Source organism: Pyrgilauda ruficollis, unplaced genomic scaffold (assembly GCF_017590135.1).
Source record: "Pyrgilauda ruficollis isolate IOZ18807 unplaced genomic scaffold, ASM1759013v1 scaffold60, whole genome shotgun sequence".
Classification (NCBI taxonomy): Eukaryota; Metazoa; Chordata; class Aves; order Passeriformes; family Passeridae; genus Pyrgilauda; species Pyrgilauda ruficollis.
The window spans coordinates 1,444,454-1,456,899 of record NW_024527711.1 but is presented as its reverse complement, the minus strand read 5'-3'; the positions used below and the strand labels follow the sequence as shown (position 1 = coordinate 1,456,899).

Below are 12,446 nucleotides of genomic sequence, written 5' to 3'. Positions count from 1 at the left end.
ACACAAATATGACCAGGGTATACAAAAAGGACTGAGGAGCTTGGGTTTGAAAGTGCCGGAGAAGACTAAGAGGATATCTAATTTCTGTTTACAAGCACTGGTTGGAGTGTTAGTAAAGAGGCCAGATTCTTCTCAGGGGTGTAGCACAAAAAAGATGAGGTGCAATGAACACAAGTTGCATCTAGCAAAATTCCAATTAGATATTAGGGGAAAAAAATGCACAAGGAAGATGAGAAACCTTTGGAACAGGTAGCGCAAAGAGATTGTGGATACCCATCCTTGTATATACTGCAAAGTATTTGGCTGGACAAGGCTCTGAGGAACCTGAAATAATATAAAACTTGGATCTAAGTTTGAAGTCACCCTTTAGTTGACTGAGGGCTGGCTGATGTCCAGAGGTCCCTTCCAAACGAATGCTTTCAATGGCTTTATGTAATTTCTTGTACGAAGTAGGACTCCAGAGATGTCTGCTTCAAGGACTCACCAGACTTGACAACTTTGTAAGACTTTTAAATTGTCTACTTCCTGTTTAACATTCTGAACAATTAAGTGGAGCAAAGTTAGAGGAGGAAGAGAAAGAGCAGGAGCTAAAGCCTTCTCATGTACCTCTAATCTTATGTGCTTCAGAGCCTACCCTTGTACTTTACTGGGGAAAAGGAAGAAGTGACAATCAATTTTCTCCCTCAGAGCTGTAATTGAAGCTGCTGCCCCTTGCATGAACCCAGATAGAGCTGGGAAAGGACTGATGTCATCACCCCCTTAGAGGAAGGAGAAGCACTCCCTCAATGGAAGCTCCCACACACGGGCACTGTGAGCCACTCCTGCCTAGATCCCAGGCTGATGGCTTTCAGAATAAGCAGTCACCTCGTCCCAGTTGGTGGTACCTGGCAGGCATCCCACTCAGCATCAGCAGGCTGGCTCCAACTGGAAGGGCTCTGAGTCACCTTCATTCTCTGGGGTTAAGATGGATTTGGAAATACAGTAATTTGTAGGACAAAAAAAAAAAAAAAAAAAGTAGGTATTAATATTTTAAATTGTTTTTCATTTTGTGTAGGCCCTGGGGCAGCAACAGGGAGGCCTAAAGGATCTTAAGGGAAGCAATTTATACCTTTTTTCCTCATCTCATCTGGGTGTGTATGTATAGGCACACTGCATCCAGAGTCCCACTAACCAATGGCCAAAGAGTCAATGAGTTTAATTAGTATAGTTCTGGCCTCATCTACCTCGCACTGTTGTGCCTAAGAGGTTTTTAATTCAACATACTTAAAACATTGCCAGCTGAGAAGCTGGAATAATTCAGGCTTCACAAGGTCTGTTCCTGTCTCGCTTGAGTTAAATTAATCCAGCCTGCATTAACAAGGCTTTGTATAATTCTCATTAATCATTTAAACACCACTTACACTGAACTCTAACACTTTTTAAAGTAGGTGAGTCATGAAAGATCATCATGTTAGAAAAGAAAGAGTCTAAGGTAAACCCAAAGGACAGGAGGGAGTAAGTGAGAAAATGCCACTTCCTACCCATCATCTGAGGATACAGAGGGATATATTAGGGTGGGTAAATCAGACTACTCATCCCAGATTCAACTCTTTTATGTCTGACATGATTCCAAGACAGAGTTAACTGAGTAGATCCACATTACTTAAGCACTCCAAAGGTCCTCAAAACTAATTTCTGACTAGTACCCTAGCTTGGATTTTCCTTTTCTTTCTGACAGCTCCATAAAAAAGCCTAAACAGGTGCTTGCTTCCTTCGACTCATTGCTTGTTGTGCAAAAGCTCAGCAGGATTTCTTTACTTATCTACTACTGAGAAACCAGTGCCAGCAAAATGCTTTAACTGAAATATAACCATGTTTTACTACAAAGAACGTAGTAATGACATGTTTTACTACCATGTTTTACTCTTTCAAAAGGCAGGACTTGAAATAATTTTCAGGGGGCTTGACACCTCCCATGCACTGCAAGATGCATCTAACTGGGGAGAATCAGATAAGGTCCATTTTATGACAATACTGTTTTACAGCATCCTCCTGGCTGTGGTTTGCTGCTCTGGGGCAGTCATTACCAGGAACTGTCTGAGGCATTCAGCTATGACCTATGGCCAAAAGAAAAAAATAAAAAACAGTCTGCTGCTTCCCACTCAGAATATGCAGTTTATCTTTAATATTCTCTTTTTCTCCTGTTATCAAAGAAGCCTTTCAAATTCACCCAGAAAACTTTGCCATTCACTCCAGTTCTTCCAAGAAAACCTACATTCAGGCCTCTGATGTGTGATTTGCCACATCACCTGGCCTCTTTTTGACTGCTTGAGTCTCCTTCCACTTTCAGAGAGAGCAACTAATCCAAAAAAAATCTTTACAACATCAGCTTCTTATTACGCTTTCATCTGCCCATCTTCATAGAAGTCTGAGTGCTTGGCTCCCCCATTCAATACTTCCATTCAAAAACGTGTCTCCTGGGTTTTCTTTTTCTGTGCTTCTCTCTCCACTGGAAGTTTTTGGGGGTGGCAAGAATACTTGATGAGTCTTCTTGTACAGGAGTATCCATCTGCCCTTCCCTGAAATGCCTTTGCTTGTGTGCTTCTAAACCCTCTCTATGAAAATGTCTTTGAGCAGGTCCATGCATCCCACACACAACCACTTTTCCCCAAACCAGGATCTTACTCCTTGTGTCAGATAGGAAGAAGCTGCTGTACACATTGCCAAATATTGTTAGATAAGCAGCAGATGCAGAAACAGCACTGGAAAGTCTGCTCACAAAAGAACCAGCATTGTGTGAAAAATAACACTGATGTTTCTTTCAGTCTCTTTCAAGTACAAGTGAGGATGAGTCCAACTGACTGCAAATAATTAAATCAAACATTGGAAATTTCTGCATGTTTCAAGCAGGACTAGACAAAAGAAAATATGAAGGGACTCAGAGGAGAACCGGTTGTTTGTAGACACTTGGCAAAATCCTGTCCCTGTCAAATGGGCAAACAGCCCTTCCAAAGGTTTAAAGCAAAGTCAGCATCAGACCAGGATGCAGAGTGCATCCCTGTGGGCATTGAGCAATCCTGCTGACTGCTGAGCCTCTCAGGGCCTGGAGACTTGTTTGCTATAACCCCAGCTTTGCTGCTGTCACTTCTCTTTTGACGCTGGAAGAGTTATGTTAACCACGCTAGGGGAGAACAGATCTGTTCTCAGATTACTGCAGAGTTAGCATCCACAGAGAGGAAAGAAGCTGGTTTACCTTTATTTTTGTGCATGTAGTAAAGAGTCTAACAATAGAGGGAAAATGCCAGGATCAGCTAATGACCACCTGGCTCATGAAAATGGAAAGCCTTGCATAACCGTTAAAACATCGTCATTGTTTTAGGTAAATTATAGAAAATTAATGGAACTCTCTAAGTTACCTGCATAATCTAAAGCATATGATCCATTTTCTCCCTTGAATGTTTCTTCAATGAACAGCTAAATTCCTAAAAACAATGGAGACTCACTTTTCAACTCAGATGGCTGAGCTTTTGTTTATATTTTTAAATGCTTCTGTGTAAACTCTAAAATTTGTCAGACATCTGACTACTGTATAATAAACAGTCTTGTGATATGAACCACTGCTTCTCATGACAAGGTGAAGGTTAAATTTGATTTTCCTAACAGCACTTACCCTGAATATCATCATTGAATGTACAGTATCTGTTGCGGTATTTATTGAGGAGACGAAAAGCGTTAGCATTGGCAAAATCTTCAAACTGGATCAGGCAATTCATGCCATACCTGCAAGTTAAAGAGCAATTTAAAATGAATAAATAGGACAAGATATACACATTTTACCAAGGCAATGTAGCTAGACACCAGTGCAGAAATAAAGTAGTGCAGAAATAGAAGTATCATGACAGAAATGCAGCACAGTAACAGCAAACAGGATCATATCCATCCCAAGGTCCATACACTGAGAAATGTGGAGTCACCAGGATTAAACTGCATTCATAATTCAAATGGCTTCTTAATATGTGTAGTTATCTACCTATATGTACATGCATCTTTGGACTTCTGGCATGAGATATTTTCAGTGGTGTATTTGCAGAGAAGCTCCTCAAAGCAAAGGAGACACTCTTTGTATTGCAGCTCAGCTGCCACACTGCATCATAGCAAATCTGACTGCAAAGGGGACACCAGTTAAAGGGACACCACCAGGGGCCCACTTCAACTGTAAGTGGCCAGGACATGAGAAAAAAATCTGCTTGTAGGATCCCATGGAGTGAGTGTTTCACGGGGGGACTGAGTGGTTCATGATGTGATTTCACAACCACACTTCTGTGCTTTGGAAATGTTTTTCTCCACTGAGTTGTTTAGCAGGAAAACAGCAGGCTATGACAGCTAGTGACCTGTAGAGTGAAAAGGCAGGAAATAATTGCAAACTTTCCATAATTGTCCAGTAATTTCCAGTAATTTCAAGGAGAACTGTGCAGTTTATAAATTGGGTAATATTCAGACTGGTCCATAGGTATACACATTCATCAATTTGTATGACTCTAGGCTGCATTAAAGCTTTGCAAATAAAATCTAAACGGGCCATAATTACTTGTTTTTCACACATAAATGTGAAAGGGAAGTGAGAGAAACTCAGGGAATGAATAATGCAACCATTAGCAACCTCTGGGCTGCAGGCAGTCGAAGGGGCTCTAAATAGCTGCACTTTGTTAGATGTAGCATCACCTTACATATCTTCTATTCAGACTTTCCTCCTTTGCCACTGATATCTGAGGTAGAACACCCCGTCTTTAGTGTAGAAACTGATACTGGATAAAACATACTCCATTTGAGAACTGAGGCTTCTGTCATGAAAAGGTCTTTTCATGGCATTCACAATGTGGGGAGTGAGGCTCTTGTAGAAGGACCTCGAATTTTTTATCATTATTATTTTCCATTTCAATTATATCTGTCAGTAAGGAGACAAGGATAAGCGCATGCATTATGCTCCTTTATTTTTCCATCCTGAGAATCTCTCACTTGATAAAACCCCTGGTCTCAAACAGGGACAAGGGTTGGCTCTAACACTTGCTTCCCATTCTCTGTGTTTGTTTTTAGAAAAGGACCACAATGGAGACAGAGCTTTTAGTAGGGCCTGTAGCAACAGAACAAGGGGTAATGGTTTTTAAACTAAAAGAGGGTAAATTCAAACTAGATGTAAGGAAAATACTTTTTAAAGGGAGGGTGGTTAAAGACTGACACAGGTTGCCTAGAGAGGTAGTGGATGCCCCATCCCTGGTAACATTCAGGGTAAAGGTAGATGGGGCTCTGAGCAACCTGGTCTGGTTGAAGATCAGCTTACTAATGTATGCTGCTCTTATTCATCATTTGGATGTGTAAGGAAAACATAGCTAAGAGGGAGATGACACAGCATCCCGAACAGCTGCCAATATCTCACAGCAAATAATTGGCAAATTTTTATGCAACTTCAGTTGCTATAGAAACTATTTATTTAACACCAGTCTTATTTATTGGTATCACCGAGGAAGTAACATTACTGACTTGCTTAACAAAACCAGTGATCTCAGCCAGCTCTGTGACCAGCTCTGTGACCTCCTTTCACATTTGTGGCCTGCAGCATGGGACAGTGCACAAGTTACTTCTATTTTCATCTTTTATCTCTGTTTATTAAGCAGAGCACAAAAGAAGTATGTTTAGCCCATAAACACTTAATGTCTCTTTCTGCCCCTCAGTATGACAGGACAGTGCTGCAGTGCATGCTCTTCTCACTAAAGTATTTTTTGAAGATTGTGCTCTTTTTCACTGCAATACATCTAATGAGCTTTTTAAAGTATGAACTCCATTTTTGAGCTTATGTGAGCCTTTGAATAATGTGAAAACTAAAGTTTTCATTTAGTTTCATAAAGGCCACAAATTGGTCATGGCAAGACCTGATGACTGGTTGCTTTAAATGAAAGAACCAAGTATTTCGGACTCACTTTACCAAGATGGGAATCTCAGATCATGATCTTAGTCCTCAAGGGCTACTCACCTTACTGAAGTTTTGAGAGAAATTTAAAGAACTTGTGGTACCCAAAGTCACTGAAATTAAACACAGCTAGGCAGCTGACTTACTGAGTTGTCTTAGAAATCTACCAGTTGATCTTGCTGCCCTTTTCTTGTGGTACTTTGGCAGCTGTGTGCAGTGCTCCATCCAAGGGTGACCAGAGCAGGCTAAGGATGAACTTAGCAAGGAGTTTGAACATACCAGCTGCTGGGGCCACGTGCAGTAAGATCTTTGTGAGCATCAACATGGTGAGTCAGTTCTACTGTCCCTCCCCCACAGCACAGCATCTCAATATTTGTGCAATTCCTTTCATCCCAAAGGAATTCAGAGCTTTCTACAAAGAATGTTTGGGTTGCACCCAAAAGTAAAATGTAGCCAACTTCGGACTAGAGCTCAGAAGTCCTCTAATATGCAATAATGCTAAGAAAAGGTCCAGCTTGGGTAAGATGGTGGAGAATACTTGGTACTGCAAAGGAAAAGGGTGTCCCAAGAGCTGCTACATTTGTTGGAATCTAGCCAATAAAATGCAGTGCAGAATGGGATTTCTTCCACTACCTTTACATAACTAAAAGTTGGTTGTGTAATGCCCAGTTGTGTATTGCCCAGCTGGACAATTCTGACTGCCCTCTCAGACCATGGAGAGAAAGGGCGTATCCAGTAGCAACTTCTTTCAACTAGTCTAAGTGAAAAATGGAAGTAGGCAACATCGCTGGAGATGCCTTTTTCTTCAGAGTATCAATAAAGGCAGACTAAGATGACCAACCTAAACTTAGATATCTAACTTTAGATACCTAAATTAGGAGAGGTAATCTAATATTATCTAATTATCACAGTTGGGAAGATCTGGTTGGGAACATCTTAAATATATGTCATGCACCTTAGGTCACTGGCTTATCACCCTTTCACTGCAATACTGTGCTGCCCTTCAATGTCTGCAATTTCTTTGTTGATATCTGCAGGAACTACCCTGCTCCATCCCTTGTGTATGGTGTCCAAGTGGTCCCCTGTCAGCAAGCACAGAAGTACTTGATGAAGTGAATTATACTGGCCAATCTTCCCCCATCATAATGTTTTAAAATGAAAACTCATTTTGCAAAATTGTGTTTAATTGGAAACATTGCATTTTCTACTAAGAAACCAAAATTAATTAATTCCTTTGGAAGAGTCATTTTTAATGAGGTACGCTTTTGTGGAACCTTCTGTTCTTTTTAATACATGACATCTGATATGAATGCAGTCCCAGTTAGTACTCACATACTTGCTGTCTACAGGTGCAGGATGCCTTTTAATAGAAAAAGTGTTCATTAAGTGAGTATTTGAGCAAGGATTTCTGAAGATCCCTTCTGAGACATTTAAATATTCTTAAATTTGAAGTAAGAATTGATGCTGGCCCTGCAGAGAGATCTTCAAAACTGCTGTGATAGGAAGAGACTCTTGAGGTCAGTCTGCTTGGCTTGTTGTCAGTTCTCATAGATTCTTCCACTGATCCATGTGACTCATCTCCTAACTTTCAGCTGAGAGCCCTGAAGGAGATTTGGAAGCAGATCAGCAGGTCACATCAGGACTGAATGTTTTCCAGTCCAAGAAAGGCATAGCCAGCTAAGGTTGGCTCTCTCCAGCAATCTCATCCTGACTGTCAATGATTCATCTTCTCTAGAGCATTCTATGATCTTCTTGGCATGGGACACGAGTAGTTAAACAATCAGGATCTGACTGCCTTTATCTACGAGGAAAGCTTAAATGTACACTATCAGGATTTCAGACTGACAAGGTACATTGAAACTGAGCAAGTGCCACGGTCCAGTGTGGTTTCTCCCATTTCTGTTCTTTATCTCCCTTTAAAAAAAGGGGAGGTTATATTTTTTTAATGGTTTTGGTCTCAAAGTGTTGCCATTCTTCTTGAGCACACTGCAGTTTGCATTTCATGGGATCTCTGCAGTTCTATGTCTCCTTGTGGAACTGGAGCTTTCCCCTCAGCATGAGTCATTCTTACATCTGTAGGCTGTCAAGAAGGATCCTTGGACAGAGGTGTTTTTGAAAGAATTCAGACATGTTGAAACTTGTAACTGGTTACACTACAAGAGGCATTATTTAATACTGTCACCATGTCTCCTGTTGGCTGCCAGACCACCATCTGGGTGATCCTGTTCTCTGCCACTTCTGGAATTAATTTACCCATTTTATAGAATTGGAAACAAAAAGATACACTTTGTCAGTTCTTCCTCATCCAAAAAAATTCACTGGTCTTTCAGGCAAGGACTACATTGCTGTCTCATTAGTTTGCTTATTTCATGGTTTTGTGCCACAAATAATTATGACCCGAATTCTGTCTGTCACACCTTGCAAAAATATTCCTGTGAAAATAGCCTCACTGGGAAATGCTTTATAGAATGGTCCCATACACTCATTTTAGTCCAATCTCCAGCCTTTGCCTAGCAAATCTTGTACAAACAGTACTTTCAATGAAACAATACACTATTGACTAAAATAATAGTACAAACTGTCACCCTAATGAAGGATGACTCTAGGAGCTGAATGCATATAAAATTATAAGCCTATTGTAAAAATTATCACCTGAAAATCTTTATTAAGAATTGTTTCCTTTTCCTGGAAACACACAAACATAGGATTCATGCTTTGTTTATCGCTGTATTGTTGTGGTACTGTTACTATCCACCTAGATCTACACAGAACCCCATGGCTGTTCCAAGAGAAAAGATGCTCTCAGCAAAGTCTGCATCCCCTGCAGAGAATGATACACATTTCCCTTGGATGACCACCTGGAACAAGTGGTGGAACAAAAATGTGGAACAAAAGAGCATGAATCCCAGAAAAGGAGCAATGATTACATTGTTTTTAGATTCATTATTCAAGAGCCTTCTCAGTTGCCTAAACAGTCTCATTATGCAATTTTTTCTTTCATCCTCATTTGTATGTACCTCTTTGAGTTCATTCAGACTCATTATAAGCCATGAGGTCAGAGAGGAAAAAATTAATGAGGCAACAGTTACCATTTGAGAAGCATTGACCAAAACTGCCCAAGTCAGAACTTCAAGGGTGGCCTGAGGACCTGTGCAGTGCCTTTGCTGACCAGTATTCAAAGGGCTTTTTTTTTGACAATGAGGAGGGAATATAATACATTCTTACATGCATGCATAAAAAAAAAAAAAAAAAAACCAACCCAAAAAAAGAAACAAAAAACCCCAACAACAACAACAACAACAAAACCTATTTGCAAGAAGATCCTGTTCCTTTATAGAAAGAATCATAAGAAATAAGTTCCAGTCCTTGTCTGAATTTAAAATTTTATAGTACTGCTTTCAGCCATTCATTATGGAAGGAATCTGCTTTGAGGAGCTGCAACTCCTTTCCATAGTCTTAGATAAAACCAGGCAGAGAAAAAATAAATTGTCCTTGCCCTCATCATCTTCTTATTGCTGCTTGAAACACCAGCAACCAAATTCTGATTGCCAAGGAAAACTAAATTATCTGCAAAGAAACCCATCATCAGAAAAATATCATGCTTGGCAAGTGCTCAGCATTTAAGATTGGAAAAACAAAGTCCATTCAAGCAAGTAAAACAAGAAGACCTGAGTCTCTCTGGTGTCCTGAGGCCAATCTTAGCATTAAATTGTTACTATGATACTTGTCAGACTTTTCATCAGACCAGCCACACACCCATCAGACCAACCATCTCATCAGACCCTGCCACACAATTCCTGGCCACAGGCTAGGGGTCACTTTGGTCAGCCACCTCCTCAAGAGGCCAGCTGGGAGCAGCCCTGGGGAGAAGGACTTGGGGCTGGATGGAGAACTGAATATGCTCCCAGCCCAGAAAGCCAACTGTGTCCTGGGCTGCATCCAAAGCAATGTGGGCAGCAGGGCAAGGGAGGGGATTATGTCCCTTCTGAGACCCCACCTGGATCCAGCATCCAGCTCTGGGGACTCCACCACAAGAAGAATGTGGACCTGTTGGAGTGGGTCTAGAGGAGGCTATGAAGATGTTCAAAAAGGGCTGGAGCATCTCTCCTACTGAAGACAGGCTGAGAGAGCTGGGGTTGTTTAGCCTGGAGGAGAGAAGACTCCAGGGAGACCTTGGAACCAATACAAACTTCAGAGCTCTGGGTCCTGGGTTTAGAAATCCCATGCTAGGGAGCTGCATCACAAACCCAACAGGACCCGCTGACTGCCTCACCATCATCTTAGGCTACAGACAGTTTCTAACATTGGGCAGGAGTCTCACTGGGTTTCTGCCAACATAAACATAGCCACCATGCTCTGAGGCACAGAACCTGCTGTGGATTCAGGGAGTGCTGCGTCAGCAAAAGCACTCCTTGAAGCACAAAGATATCAGGAATCCCAGAATTGTACATTTTGGAAACTGAGGGATGTGCTAAGGATTTCTGTTCTTAGTCATATGCCAGGGCATCTGCTATGAGCTACAGAAAGTTCATAGCTTAGAAACAAGATAAGAGGCAAAATGAAGTTAAGACTGATTACAAAGTTCTTGGGGATAAAAGAATCTTGAAAGTTCATAGTCAACTTTCATTATATTCTTTTTAAGGGAAAACCTCCAAACAACTATTTTGCGCATCCAATCTCGTGACTTTGAAGCACTAAGACCAGAACTAACGGCTGCTATGACCATTCTAGCGCTTTTATACAAAATGCCATCATCCTGCTTGTAGTTGGTGAGAGGAAGCACTGCAGCTGGAGCTACAAGGCTTTTCAGGAGCAGCCAAAAGCAGGAGATGCAACCATATTAGTGCTGAACCTCAGATGTAGCCTTGATTTACCCTCTGGCACACAACAAGGAGCAGAGAGAGCCTCAGCCTGTATCTTCTGCACAAAGAGAGCTTTTCTCCAGCTGCATCTTACCAAAACTGCTGTGGTTCATCTGGTGTAGGTAGAAAAGCCCAGACAAAAGTCTAGAGCAGAGGGCTTTGTGACATCTGTAACTGTGCTACCCCAGAGGATTTGAGCTCACGGTAATAAAAACCACAGTGATCACTAGCAGCACATCTGGACTCAGTCATTCCTCAGTAGCAGAAAATGAAGGTAATGAAACCTAAATATTGTTCCTTGAATTAAAGTATCATCCAGTGTCTTAAAGCAGCTTACAGATGCTGGTTGATGATCTTATCTCACATCAAGCCATGACAACGTACAGCTGGGGTGGCTCTTCCCATCTGTATCACTTCTCCCTCGTGAATGCTGTCAGAGTCCCTCTGGCCATGGTAACTGGGGTAGATGGGCAAGGAGAATATCCACCTTGTATTCCATGAGGGCTGGATCTGGTCTACACGATGTCCAGGGCACTAGTGATGGTGTGCAGGCCTCCTAACAGACACACAGATGCTAGGGAGTGACTTTGAGTATTAGCATGTGTGAGGGTTTTTTTGAAGCCCATCAGTGCCTAGGAACTGCTGCCTAGAAAAGAAAGTCTAATCTTTCAGGATCAATTAGCCAAGTTAACCAGAGCATGTGAAGAAATAACATGGGGGCATACCTGTACTGGTGATTTTGTGAATTTGTGATTCATGACCCTCAAGAACTGCTGAAACAGAGGTGGCTTCTTTTCACAAAGGTTCTGATTGTTGAAGAGCACATGAGACCTGACTTGGTATGTTTGTGGGTAAAAGTACTGGGAAGTCATTAGGCAAAGAGAAATCAGGTATGCAACATACACAAGGAAAGAGAAACTCAGCAGAGGTATCTTTCTTTTCCCATCTGAGAAACAGAACACTTGATCTCCTGATGCCTTCTGTGCTCTGCCTTACGGCATAGGCTGACAGAAATCTTGTTCCCCTGGTCATTCTGTTAATAAGCACTGATGGGAAAGGAAAGGGGAGTGAAGTCAGGACAGGTTAATGAGGCTTCTGTGACACGGTTTGCTGGCGTGGGGAACTGCATCTCGTAGAGTCTCAGGCTGCACATTCCACATCTGCCAGCCAGCGACTGAGGCTAGAGCTCTAAAGGGAGGCTGGAGTTCTGGGACAGGTCTGGCCCCTTGGAGCATGATGAAAGCTACACAAGCATTAATTTGATCAGATATTCAAGCCCCAGAAACTCTGGGGTTTATTCTGATTATAATCCTTGGACACTTTAGGTGAATACTTATTTCAGCCTAAAGAAATGTACCAGGTTAAGAGCAAAACTGACTTGTCCTTTGCCACAGTAACTGAGCAGATGGAAAACTGAAGCGGTTCATTTTCCCATGTGAAGCATATGGCTGCTCACTGTGAGAAAACAGCAATTTGTCAGGCTGCTTCATTCAGACACAGGTAGGCTCAATGGGCCAAATTTTGCATCTAGTTCCTTCCCAAGAGGAGCAAAAGGCATAGCTTAAAGCTGTTGTTAAAGAGCTTAGTCATTTCACCTGTTTTAGATGAAAGAGTAATGAATGGTGGTCTAGACAGCAAGA

At 41.7% G+C, this 12,446-nt stretch overlaps 1 protein-coding gene across 1 annotated transcript in view; it reads right to left on the bottom strand.

Moving 5' to 3' along the window:
- The window catches only part of ME3 (malic enzyme 3), a 117,023-nt gene that overhangs the window by 12,969 nt on the left and 91,608 nt on the right, over window positions 1-12,446 (bottom strand). The window contains exon 7 of the mRNA XM_041483661.1: window positions 3,650-3,759. Within this exon, the coding sequence (XP_041339595.1) occupies window positions 3,650-3,759 (110 nt within the window). The remainder of the gene's footprint in view (window positions 1-3,649; window positions 3,760-12,446) is intronic.